The 13,461-nt window shown below is 42.0% G+C and overlaps 1 protein-coding gene across 1 annotated transcript; it reads left to right on the top strand.

Moving 5' to 3' along the window:
- The first annotated feature begins 870 nt into the window (after positions 1-870).
- Positions 871-11,623, top strand: LOC120041721 (dynein regulatory complex protein 9-like). Its single transcript, XM_038986585.1, has 4 exons — positions 871-882; positions 9,748-9,879; positions 11,213-11,314; positions 11,487-11,623. Exons 1-4 carry the CDS (start codon positions 871-873, stop codon positions 11,592-11,594), a joined length of 354 nt encoding a protein of 117 aa, XP_038842513.1. The 3' UTR covers positions 11,595-11,623.
- The last annotated feature ends 1,838 nt before the right edge of the window (positions 11,624-13,461 follow it).

Below are 13,461 nucleotides of genomic sequence, written 5' to 3'. Positions count from 1 at the left end.
TCGGCAGACCAGTTGTAATGGATCAGCGTGGATCCGTGTCGGCAGTAAAGGGGTCCAGGCCAATTTGCAAAAGAGGTATTGTAGCCCAGGGATTGACTGATGGATCTCTGCGGCTAGCCAGGAGATGGGCCTAGCTCGAGGCTAGCTCCAGGCTAACTGGTGCTTGCTTCGGGACAGAAACGTTAGCCAGTTGTAGCCACTCGGATAGCAGCTAGCTAGCTGCGATGATCCGGTGTAAAGTTTCAGAGCTTGCGGTAGGAATCCGGAGATGTGGTAGAGAAAAATCAGTCCGATATGCTCTGGATGGATATCGCGCTGTGCAGACTGGCAGGATTTGATCGGGCTGAGGCCGACGTAAATCTTAAATACTTGGTGGAAGCACCTTTGGCAGACATTACAGCTGTGAATTCTACCAACTTTGCACAACTCTTAGGGCAAAATATATCCATTGTTTTTGTCAAAATTGCGAAAGTTCATTACATTTGGTTGGGGATCATTGACGGAAAGCGATATTTAAACCTCGTCTCTGATTTTTTTAAAGCAGATTTAATTCAGGACTGAGACTAGACCACTCAGGAACAGTCAACACCTCTTGGAAAGCCCTTCTGGTGTCTTTTGCATAAAAATGTGTGTAGTTGTTCACAGAAGATTGAGGTGGGTTTCTCTGTAACTTTTTAACTGGGCTTTTCTTCTTTCATATTTATTTTGATCCTAACAAACTCCTCAGTTCCTGCCGGTGACAAGCATACCCATAACATGATCCCAATACTTGGAAATACAAAGAGATCAACAACATTGCATTCACTCCATATTCCTGGCCTGTATGACAAAGTGAAAAGAAATAGCCGGTGTTAAAAAAAAATCCACTAGATGGGAACGGAGGTAAGATGGCAGACTCTACACAGCGGTGCAGATTGCCTCAAGATAAAATCATAATATTCAATATCTGTAAGACTAAATATTAGAACTTTACATACTCGTGGGTAATAACCTTCAATCTGGATAACACAAAACAACTCATCAGGCTTAAGAAATGTATCGACAAATATTACAACAACAAGCAACACCAAACATGACAGAGTAAACAAGGAGAACCAATCTCCAAAAGAAAATGAGACTGACGGACACAGACGATTTATGCTTTTCACTACCGGGAATGGTAAGGGTGGAAACCAATCTGTTAAAATCGATCGACGACAAACTGCATACTTGAATCAGTTAGGAAAGATATAAAGGAGTTGAAGGCGAGCCTCGAGACGAGTGACGAAAAAGCTGCGACAATGGAGAAAGAAACAAACAAGCTTAAAGGGACAGTCAATAAGATTGAAATGGACGTTAAATGAACTTAAAGGAGAACATCTTTCTGAGAGAAGCCTTACTTGACATACAGAATAGATCTATGAGAGAAAATATGGTACTTACTGCTATCCAAGAAAAAGGAGAAGTTCCTGAAAATGTGGTGAAGGAATTCCTTCTTACAGCGCTTCAGAAGCCACGCGAAGCTGTTGACAAAATCCAACTTGAACGTGTACACTGTTTCGGACAGAGAGGACCCGAGATATGAGCGCCCAATCTTTGCCAAATTTGCTTTCTTTAAAGATAAAATAATGGTTGAAAGCCTGGGTAAAAGACTCACTGGCACGAAAATAGGCATGAATGATAAGTTCCGAAGGAAATTGCAGAACGGCGCAAAGCTCTGTACCCAATCTTCAAGGAGAAGATATTAAAAAGGAAAAGTGTAGCTCTCGTAGTCTATAAACTGTATATTGATAACCAAATGTTCCGAGACACAGACTACTCCATGGCTATTCTAAATATTACAAAGTTCCCATAGAGGATTCTAATAATGGAACACTCAATATTAGCCATGGTCGGGATTGTAATTTAAAAAAATATCTAAAAAAGCAATAAAATACAACAATTTAAATAAATAAACTACAACTACACTATACCATTCTAGGTAGGGAATGTTGGAAAAATAATTAGTATTAGACTTTCCATTTATTGTATTTTATGAATTGATAAGATAGCATTGAAGAAAGGATAATTAACTAAATTGTACATCTTAAAATACAAGGAACTGGAACACAAAAGTACTGAATCAACATGGAAGAGATAAAACACAGAGGACACAGTAGGTGGGTATGTGCTGGAGTATTGTGATGGATGGTGGGGTGTGTGTTTTTGTGTTTGGAAAAGTGTGGAGTTGAGTGAGTGAAAAAGGATGGTGGTTGCAAATCCCAGAGCCCATGTGTGCTTGTGAGCAGGGGTTATGAGAGCTTTCAATTTTGTGCAGATGTAGGATATACATTTTAAAATATATCATACATGTAGTTGATTTATTTATTGGCCTATCCCCAACCCTATACCTGAGCGACCCATACCTTATCTGTTTTATGGACCTACCGTAAGTAGCCTATACGCAGCCAAATCAGAAAGATGAATGTGGTCTGAGACCTACTACTAAAGCAGCACCACACACTCAAGATTCTGAGCCTGCCTGGCAGGGTTGGTCCTACAAAGCCAAATCCCCCTGATGGGAGAGCATAATATACAAGGAAATTCTCAAAGCTGCTAATGAGAACCTTGAAGACCTTGTACCTAACTGGTGGAGATTCCAGTGGGGTGTCCCCACCCAGGCAGTGGCAGTGCTGGCAACACTAGCTGCAGTAACCAATGGGGAGGGGGTCACACTCGGACGATCAGAGAGGGGGCATATTATTGTGGCCCTGGTGGCAAAGGTCTGACAACACAGAGATGCTTGGGAATATGGTCACAACGGGGGACCGTTGGGGTGTAGCTGAGATTCATCAGCTAGGACGTGACAATGGTTAATCAAATCTCCCTATTATTGCTACGTTTTGCATGCCTTCTCAAACAGCTTCAACTGTATATCAAGTTCTTTCTTGAGTTGGGCTCAGTGATGGAACAACTGAATAGTGGGGAACAATTGGAGATTTACTTAGTAGCAATGCAAATATCATGGTATAGCTATATGGACACTCAATCACTATGGTACTTTTAAATGGTGAGTTTACAAACATATATTATGATAAATAGATTTGAAACTTGTATCTCAATATGGTAAATGGTGAAATAAGTATAGCCAGTTATAATTAATGGCTTAGCAGATAATAAGAAAAGACGATCAGTATTTACCTGGCTAAAAGAGAAGAAGTTTAATATATATTGTTTACAGGAAACTCATTCAACTATTTTAGATGAAGTTGTGTGGAAAAAGGACTAGGGAGGCGAAATATATTTCTCCCATGGGCAAAGAAACTCGAAAGGGGTAATGATATTAATTAACAGTAATTTTGATCCGAATGTGCAAATTGTCCAAACAGATCATCAAGGTAGATGGGTGAATGTAAATATGTTATTGGACCATAAACAGATATGGCTCATTAACCTTTACGGACCAAATTATGATGATCCACGCTTCTTTGAAAATATATATAATAGTTTATCAACCATACAAGCTATACAAGACTGTATTATCATGGTGGGAGATTATATTACGGTTTTAAATACCGCTATGGACCGTAAAGGTAATGACACTACAAACTATCCCCTTCATACACTTAAGGAAATCCCGAATATCATGGATATATTGGAACTAGTGGATATATGGAGGCTTAAATATCCTGACCTAGTGAGATATACATGGCAGAGGCTCAATCAATTTAGTCGTCTTGACTACTTTCTCTCTGGCACCAAAAGTTAGTGTTGATAGGGGACAGATTGCAGTCGGAGCATCAAATATTTGGCATATATATTACTCTTACAGAATTTCCACGTGGGCGAGGATATTGAAAATGTAGTTAAAGCCTAATGGATGAGAACTTTTTTTAAATTTAATTTTCATGGTATCCAATCGCTATCTTGTCTCATCTCTACAACTCCCGTACGGGCTCGGGAGAGACGAAGGTCGAAAGCCATGCGTCCTCCGAAGCACAACCCAACCAAGCCGCACTGCTTCTTAACACAGCGCGCCTCCAACCCGGAAGCCAGCCGCACCAGTGTCTCGCACCAGTGTCTCGGGGGAAACACCGTGAACCTGCACCTGGCCCCCTTGGTTAGCGCGCACTGCACCCGGCCCACCACAGGAGTCGCTGGAGCGCAATGAGACGCTAGGCCAATTGTGCATCGCCCCACAGACCTCCCGGTCGTGGCCGGCTGCGACAGAGCCTGGGCGCGAACCCAGAGACTCTGGTGGCACAGCTAGCACTGCGATGCAGTGCCCTAGGCCACTGCGCAACCCGGGAGGCACCTGACAACTTGTTTTTAACTAGGACAGAAGTATTTATAACTGACTATTTACGATTATGATTTTTCAACGCCGATACCGATTATTGGAGGACCAAAAAAAGCTGATACCGATTAAATCGGACGATTTTTATATATACACTGCTCAAAAAAATAAAGGGAACACTAAAATAACACATCCTAGATCTGAATGAATGAACTATTCTTATTAAATACTTTTTTCTTTACATAGTTGAATGTGCTGACAACAAAATCACACAAAAATTATCAATGGAAATCAAATGTATCAACCCATGGAGGTCTGGATTTGGAGTCACACTCAAAATTAAAGTGGAAAACCACACTACAGGCTGATCCAACTTTGATGTAATGTCCTTAAAACAAGTCAAAATGAGGCTCAGTAGTGTGTGTGGCCTCCACGTGCCTGTATGACCTCCCTACAACGCCTGGGCATGCTCCTGATGAGGTGGCGGATGGTCTCCTGAGGGATCTCCTCCCTTACAAAGCATCCGCCAACTCCTGGACAGTCTGTGGTGCAACGTGGCGTTGGTGGATGGAGCGAGACATGATGTCCCAGATGTGCTCAATTGGATTCAGGTCTGGGGAACGGGCGGGCCAGTCCATAGCATCAATGTCTTCCTCTTGCAGGAACTGCTGACACACTCCAGCCACATGAGGTCTAGCATTGTCTTGCATTAGGAGGAACCCAGGGCCAACCGCACCAGCATATGGTCTCACAAGGGGCTGAGGATCTCATCTCGGTACCTAATGGCAGTCAGGCTACCTCTGGCGAGCCCATGGAGGGCTGTGCGGCCCCCCAAAGAAATGCCACCCCACACCATGACTGACCCACCGCCAAACCGGTCATGCTGGAGGATGTTGCAGGCAGCAGAACGTTCTCCACGGCGTCTCCAGACTGTCACGTCTGTCACATGTGCTCAGTGTGAACCTGCTTTCATCTGTGAAGAGCACAAGGCGCCAGTGGCGAATTTGCCAATCTTGATGTTCTCTGGCAAATGCCAAACGTCCTGCACGGTGTTGGGCTGTAAGCACAACCCCCACCTGTGGACGTCGGGCCCTCATACCACCCTCATGGAGTCTGTTTCTGACCGTTTGAGCAGACACATGCACATTTGTGGCCTGCTGGAGGTCATTTTGCAGGGCTCTGGCAGTGCTCCTCCTTGCACAAAGGCGGAGGTAGCGGTCCTGCTGCTGGGTTGTTGCCCTCCTACGGCCTCCTCCACGTCTCCTGATGTACTGGCCTGTCTCCTGGTAGCGCCTCCATGCTCTGGACACTACGCTGACAGACACAGCAAACCTTCTTGCCACAGCTCGCATTGATGTGCCATCCTGGATGAGCTGCACTACCTGAGCCACTTGTGTGGGTTGTAGACTCCGTCTCATGCTACCACTAGAGTGAAAGCACCGCCAGCATTCAAAAGTGACCAAAACATCAGCCAGGAAGCATAGGAACTGAGAAGTGGTCTGTGGTCACCACCTGCAGAACAACTCCTTTATTGGGGGTGTCTTGCTAATTGCCTATAATTTCCACCTGTTGTCTATTCCATTTGCACAACAGCATGTGAAATTTATTGTCAATCAGTGTTGCTTCCTAAGTGGACAGTTTGATTTCACAGAAGTGTGACTGACTTGGAGTTACATTGTGTTGTTTAAGTGTTCCCTTTATTTTTTTGAGCAGTGTATATATGTGTATGTAATAATGACAATTAAAATAAAAGTGTTCATTTAGTATTGTTGTAACTTAATATAATACATAACTAAAATCTATGTAGTCTCAAATATATAATGAAACATGCTCAATTTGGTTTAAATAATGCAAAAACACAGTGTTGAGAACAAAGTAAAAGTGCAATATGTGTCATGTAAAAAAGCTAACGTTTATGTTCCTTGCTCTGAACATATGAAAGCTGGTGGTTCAATATTCCCAGTTAAGAAGTTTTAGGTTGTAGTTATTATAGAAATTATGACGCGTCAACAATTTTCTCTATACCATTTGTATTTAATGTACCTTTGACTATTTGATGCTCTTATAGGCACTTTAGTATTCCCATCCCAATCTCGGGAGTTGATAGGCTTGAAGTCATAAACAGCACTGTCCTTCAAGCATTGCTAAGAGCTGCTGGCAAATGCAGGAAAGTGCTGTTTGAATGAATGCTTACGAGCCTGCTGCTGCCTACCACCGCTCAGTCAGACTGCTCTATCAAATATAAAATCATAGACTTAATTATAATATAATAAACACAGAAATACGAGCCTTTGGTCATTAATATGGTCAAATCCGGAAACTATCATTTTGAAAACAAAATGTTTATTCTTTCAGTGAAATACGGAACCGTTCCGTATTTTATCGAACCGGTGGCAACCCTAAGTCTAAATATTGCTGTTACATTGCACAACCTTCAATGTTATGTCATAATTATGTAAAATCCTAGCAAATTAGTTCGCACCGAGCCAGGCGGCCCAAACTGTTTCATATACCCTGACATTGCTTGTAATAAAACGAAAGAGAAGTGACAATTTAATATTGCCTGCTAACATGAATTTATTTTAACGAAATATGCAGGTTTAAAAAAATATACAGTTGTGTATTGATTTTAAGAAAGGCATTGATGTTTATGGTTAGGTACATTCGTGCAACTATTGTGCTTATGTTAAATCTTCACCCGTTTGGCGAAGTAGGCTGCGATTAGATGATAAATTAACAGGCACCTCATTGATTATATGCAACGCAGGACAAGCTAGTTAACCTAGTAATATCATCAACCATGTGTAGTTAACTAGTGATTATGTGAAGATTGATTGTTTTTTATAAGATAAGTTTAATGCTAGCTAGCAACTTACCTTGGCTCCTTGCTGCACTCACATAACAGCTGGTCAGCCTGCCACGCAGTTTCCTCGTGGAATGCAATGTAATCGGCGTCCAAAAATGCCGATTACCGATTGTTATGAAAACATGAAATCGGCCCTAGTTAATCAGACGACCTCTAATAGGTATAGAAGATCCCCTTATCGTATGGGACAATTTTAAATCCAATTCAGTACTCATCTCTAAAACAAAAGCAATTTAGGTCAAAATAATACATATTTTTTATTTTAACCTTTATTTAACTAGGCAAGTCAGTTAAGTACAAATTCTTATTTACAATGACAGCCTAGGAACAGTGGGTTAACTGCCTTGTTCAGGAGGAGAACGACAGATTTTTACCTTGTCAGCTCGGGGATTCGATCTTGCAACCTTTCAGTTACTAGTCCAACGCTCTAACCACTAGGCTACCTGAGAACCTGGCAAGGCATTTGGAAAATATTCAGACCCCTTGATTTTCCCACATTTTGTTACGTTACACTTATTCTAAATTTAAAAAATCCTCAATCTACACGCAATACCCCATAATGACGTGAACAATTTTTTTATTTTGTTTATTTAAAAAAAAAACATGCCTTATTTACATAAGTATTCAGACCCTTTGACATGAGACTCGAAATTGAGCTCAGGTGCACCCTGTTATCATTGATCATCCTTGAGATGTTTCTACATCTTCATTGGAGTCCACCTGTGGTAAATTCATTTGATTGTACATGATTTGGAAAGTCACACACCTGTCTATATAAAGTCCCGCAGTTGACAGTGCATGTCAGAGCAAAAACAAGCCATGAGGTCAAAGGAATTGTCCGTTGAGCTCCGAGACAGGATTGTGTCAAGGCACAGATCTGGGGAAGGGTACCAAAGAAAATTCTGCAGCATTGAAGGTCCCCAAGAACACAGTGGCCTCCATTCTTAAATGGAATAAGTTTAGATCCACCAACAATCTTCTTAGAGTTGGCCGCCCGGCCAAACTGAGCAATCGGGGGAGAAGGGCCTTGGTCAGGGAGGTGACCAAGAACCCGATGGTCACTCTGACAGAGCTCCAGGGTTCCTCTGTGGAGATGGGAGAACCTTCCAGAAGGACGACCATCTCTGCAGCACTCCACCAATCAGGCCTTTATGGTAGTGGCCAGACGGAAGCCACTCCTCCGTAAAAGGCACATGACAGCCTGTTTGCCAAAAGGCACCTAAAGGACTCTGAGCATGAGAAACAAGATTCTCTGCTCTGATGAAACCAAATTGAACTATTTGGCCTGAATGCCAAGTGCCATGTCTGGAAGAAACCTGGCACCATCCCTACAGTGAAGCATGGTGGTGGCAGCATCATGCTGTGGGAATCGCTGCCAAAGGTACTTCAACAATGTACTGAGTAAAGAGTCTGAATACTTACAGTACCAGTCAAAAGTTTGGACACACCTACTCATTCAAGGGTTTCTTTATTTTTTACTATTTTCCACATTGTAGAATAATAGTGAATACATCAAAACTATGAAATTACACATATGGAATCATGTAGTAACCACTGGGTTGAGATTGGGTGATTGTGGAGGCAGGTCAACTGATGCAGCATTTCATTACTCTCTTTCTTGGTCAAATAGCCCTTACCCAGCCTGGAAGTGTGTTGGGTCATTGTCCTGTTGAAAAACAAATGATAGTGGGACTAAGCGCAAACCAGATGGGATGGTGTTTCACTACAGAATTTTCTACATTCTAGAATAATAGTGAACACATCAAAACAATGAAATAACACATGGAATCATGTAGTAACCAAAAAAGTGTTAAAAAACAACAGGACAATGACCCAACACACCTCCAGGCTGTGTAAGGGCTATTTGACCAAGAAGGAGAGTGATGGAGTGCTGCATCAGATGACCAGGCCTCCACAAAAACCCCGACCTTACCCAAATTGAGATGGTTTGGTATGAGTCGGACTGCAGAGCGATAGAAAAGCAGCCAACAAGTGCTCAGCATATGTGGGAACTTCTTCAAGACTGTTGAAAAAGCATTCCAGGTGAAGCTGTTTGAGAGAATGCCAAGAGTGTGCAAAGCAGTCATCAAGGCAAAGGGTGGCTATTTACTTTTTTGGTTACTACATGATTCCATATGTGTTATTTCATAGTTTTGATGTCTTCACTATTATTCTACAATGTAGATAATAGTTAAAAATAAAGGAAAACCCTTGAATGAGTAGGTGTTCTAAAACTTTTGACCGATATTGTATATTGGGTGTAGTAGGATGACTTGGTACATTCTTTGAGCTGCCATCTAAATGCTGTTATTTTATTGCAATAGTAGAATCCCAAATCAATCCCTAGCACCTATTCAGGGTTCGGCAACCTTTACGACAGCAATACCAATTAAAACATTTTTAATCACAAAAAATGTGTTGTGGGAGCTGTACAAGAAATTGATGAGCCCTTGTCTCTAGAGCAATAGCGGCCATAGCTGGGATTTAGCACCACGAATAGCTGCAGATCAAATCACTGCAAAATCTGACTTTCAGAACCACAAAACAGTGGACAGCGGCCGTCAGCAGAGCCATATTTGTCTGTCAGGTGAAGCTGCAACAATGTGTGTTTGTGTGCACCTCTCAGAGTCTGGATGAGAAGCTGGAGGTGTGGATGGAGCGCTATGAGAGAGACATGGAGGACAAGCAGCAGGAACTCAACAGCCTGAGGAACAAAAAAGCTAACAATCTCTCCCAGCTCCAGGAGCTGGCCAAGAAGGTGAGGACAAAGCCTGGGTTGATTTCATTAGGCACCAAACAGGGAAAAACAGACTGAAATGGGGAGGGACCACCTGGACTTTTCTAAAAAGAAACAGTAGTTTTCATTTTCCGTTGAATAATGTTTTGCTTCGGTGTGCCCTAATGAATACAACCCTGGTCTGCATGGCTCACAACCCATTTCTTTCTGTAGTATACGGTTTAGCGCACTGACACTAGGTAATGAATAGGATAGTAGGCCTGATATACACTGAGTATACCAAACATTACGAACACCGTCCTATTATTGAGTTGCACATCCCACCTGCAAATAAACTGTTATTACAAGTCCTCAGATCATTAAAGGGGAAATCTGCAGTTGCTACATACGTTTTTTAAACTTTTAAATGAATTGTACACTACATAGCCAAAAGTATGTGGACACCCCTTCAAAGTAGTGGATTCTATAACTAAACCGAGATAGACCACAGTCTGTCGTTTTCAATATATTGGCGCGTTCTAGCATGCATCTGCATATTTCCGTTGGGGAACGCCTACTCTGTGAAGTGCGCCTGTGCAATAACTCAATTCACCCTTGCACTCCTAAACAACGCAATTTTAAAAAACTTTTACCCTTTTGCAAAGTCTACAAAACATAGTCCACTCTGTTCATAACAGATTGTAGTTTTGGGAACAGAAAACTGTATTGAGATCAAATGTTTCATCAAGGAGAAAATGTGCAGAATGTCGTCCAAAATCCACCTTCTCCAACTGCAGGTCAGTGGGCTTCCTCTCACTACCATATTTGGTACTGAGTGGAAACGCCAAGCAGATGCTTCACATCTGGTGAAATATCTGTCTCATTGTTCTGTGACACAATCTTCATAGACAAACATTGGCAGTAGAATGGCCCTTACTGAAGAGTTCAGCGACTTTCAACGTGGAATTGTCATAGGATGCCACCTTTCCAAAAAGTCAGTTTGTCAAATTTCTGCCCTGCTAGAGCTGCACTGGTCAACTGTAGGTGCTCATATTGTGAAGTGGAAACGTCTAGGAGCAACAACAGCTCAGCCGCGAAGTGTTAGGCCACACAAGCTCACAGAATGGGACCGCCGAGTCCAGAAGCGCGTAAAAATGTCTGTCCTCGGTTGCAACACTCACTACCGAGTTCCAAACTGCCTCTGGAAGCAACGTCAGCACAAGAACTGTTCATCAGGAGCTCCATGTAATGAGTTTCCATACATAGCTTTTTACTAAAATAGACTGCAAATTGCCGCTTTTAGAAAGTATACCCGTATGGAACAGAAATTGTACTCTGGATATTGACTCGGTCTTTGTACTTTCTTCTGTTCCAGTACAGAGACATTGAGCAGGTGGTCATCGAGGACAGGATGGAGAAAGAGGCCCTACGCAGGAAGCTGGAGAAGGAACATATGGAGCGAGACGCAGCCACCAAGGTAATCATTGAACAATCTTTAATAAATCACCACCACCTGCCCAGCAAGGAAACCAATCACATCCAGTGGCAGTGCAGTGTTTAATGCCATGCATCTTGTTCACAACTGTACTCCCCTCTTCTTTTGTTCATTACACTAAATCATTTTCTTATTCCCTGTCTGTCACTTGCAGATCCAGTCGTGGTGGAGGGGAACATTAGTGCGACGCGGCCTGGGCCCCTATAAGAAAGGCAAGAAGCCCAAGTCCAAGGAGGGAAAGAAGGGAAAGAAGAAAAAGTGAGGTGTCCCTTCTTCAAGAGCTCCAGTGAAAGGAAACCCAAAAAAAATCTCAATACAGACATGTTACTTTTCATCAATGTTCAATTCCTGATTACAGACAATCTAAGTCGACACTGGCCTGTAGGCAAATATATCTTCAATGAGAAAAGCTTTTTTTTTTCTTTAACAGAGTAAAGTTGGCATGGTCATTTTGAATACTACTACCACCATTGCCAGGTTCTTACTTATATGCAGTCTAACACAAGGGCAAGAATGGTAATAAACAAGCGTACTCATGAGACTGAAATGGGTAACTTTTATTAATGCACTTTAAAGAATTCCAAATATTAATTCCAGAAAATAATAATTCCATTTTGTACATGTTTTCAGGGACAATTTCTCAGCAAACGGTGTAAAAAGTTAAAAAGACCATGTTGCGGTCATGAAAGAAGGTCCTCTCTTTATCTGGTACCTACTTGTAAACATATGGAATGTATCTATTTTACTGTACAAATGTCACAGGGTCCAGACCCAGCAGTAGGGGCACATGATTTCTGCTGGAGAAAGCCCAAGTCAGTCGACATAAGTTAGGAGGGGTGAAAATATCTAAACAAAACATTTATAATATATTTAAAATCACCTTTAACTTCCCTTTTCAGAACTCTGAGTCTTATCAAAAACAAAGTTAAAATGGCAAAAACATACCTCTGATATATTTTTTCACTTCAGAAGCTTTCTTTTAGATAAGAGTTCTGAAAAGGGAGGCTGGGAATCTGCCTACAAGATCCCCGACCCCATCAATCAGTGGTCCTTGGGTCAGTCTTCACCAGAGTATTATTGTCAGCTCTAAGGCTAGCACTCCCTCATCCCCCTCCCTGGGAACGAGAGGTTGTGTCTGCCTCATTAGAACTAAGAGTCAGTCCGTTAACCTGACTTTCTGTGGGTAACACTGCTCTAAGTAGAGCTGGGCCATGTTCATTAGGGCATGCAACTGAACTGCAATGTTTCTTATTGGACAAGTACAGGTAATCCCTGTTTCAGTGTGTTTTCTTCTGTTTGGTGCCTAATGAACACGACCTTGTCAATGGGGTTCACTAAGGACAGCGCTAGTGACAAATAAATACTGTTCCGGTCTGGCAGATTACTGTAACCGCTGCCAGACCAAATTAGCAATATGCACACCTGTGTGTGTAGCAAGAGCCACATTTGTGTCTTTAAGATGTGGTTGAACAATTCACCAAAAACAACTTGATCATGAGAAGAATTGGAAAGGTGTCTTGAACACTGTCAATAGTTAAATCTGTAGATCCATTTGAATGTCATACAAACTTGGCTACATGTAGTGATAAAAAGATGAGTTCTGTGCATGAGGGAGACACTGTCATATTCACTACTACTTGTCTACGGTCTCAACACACCATGTTGAACTCAAATGTGAAGGTGATGAGGTGGTTTGTAAAAAATACAAGAAAAAAAGAAACGTTTGTTTGTAGAAAATAAAAAAGGTAGTGTATGTTTATCCCCAGTGCCTTAGCCCCAGAACCTGGCCGGCCCCAACAGCTCATCAGTAGAGTGGACTACAATAAGAAATAACCGTTACTGCAAGATAAAAACACAGATACTAATGCAAAGTTGCAGGCCTTGATGTCATGCTGTCAGTCAACCTGCCCATATGCTGTCAGTCAACCTGCCCATACATACACCCTTGATTAGAGACTTGACTGAGCTGTGCTCAAGGAAGAAGTTGCCTGTAAACGCTGGTCTAGGATCAGCTTGAACCAATCCCACTCGTAACGCTAACCTTTTAAGAGGCCTGTTTTCTTTTCTTATAGTACTTTTTATTTTACTTCCCTGGCCCAGCGCTTAGGGACATCGTCCAATCCATGTAG

Source organism: Salvelinus namaycush, unplaced genomic scaffold, assembly GCF_016432855.1.
Source record: "Salvelinus namaycush isolate Seneca unplaced genomic scaffold, SaNama_1.0 Scaffold516, whole genome shotgun sequence".
Classification (NCBI taxonomy): domain Eukaryota; kingdom Metazoa; phylum Chordata; class Actinopteri; order Salmoniformes; family Salmonidae; genus Salvelinus; species Salvelinus namaycush.
This window is presented reverse-complemented; position numbering and strand designations above follow the sequence as displayed.

Coding starts and splice junctions, on each gene's coding strand:
- LOC120041721 (XM_038986585.1), top strand. Junction 9,880..11,212: donor TCCAGGAGCTGGCCAAGAAG/GTGAGGACAAAG, acceptor CTTCTGTTCCAG/TACAGAGACATTGAGCAGGT. Junction 11,315..11,486: donor AGCGAGACGCAGCCACCAAG/GTAATCATTGAA, acceptor TGTCACTTGCAG/ATCCAGTCGTGGTGGAGGGG.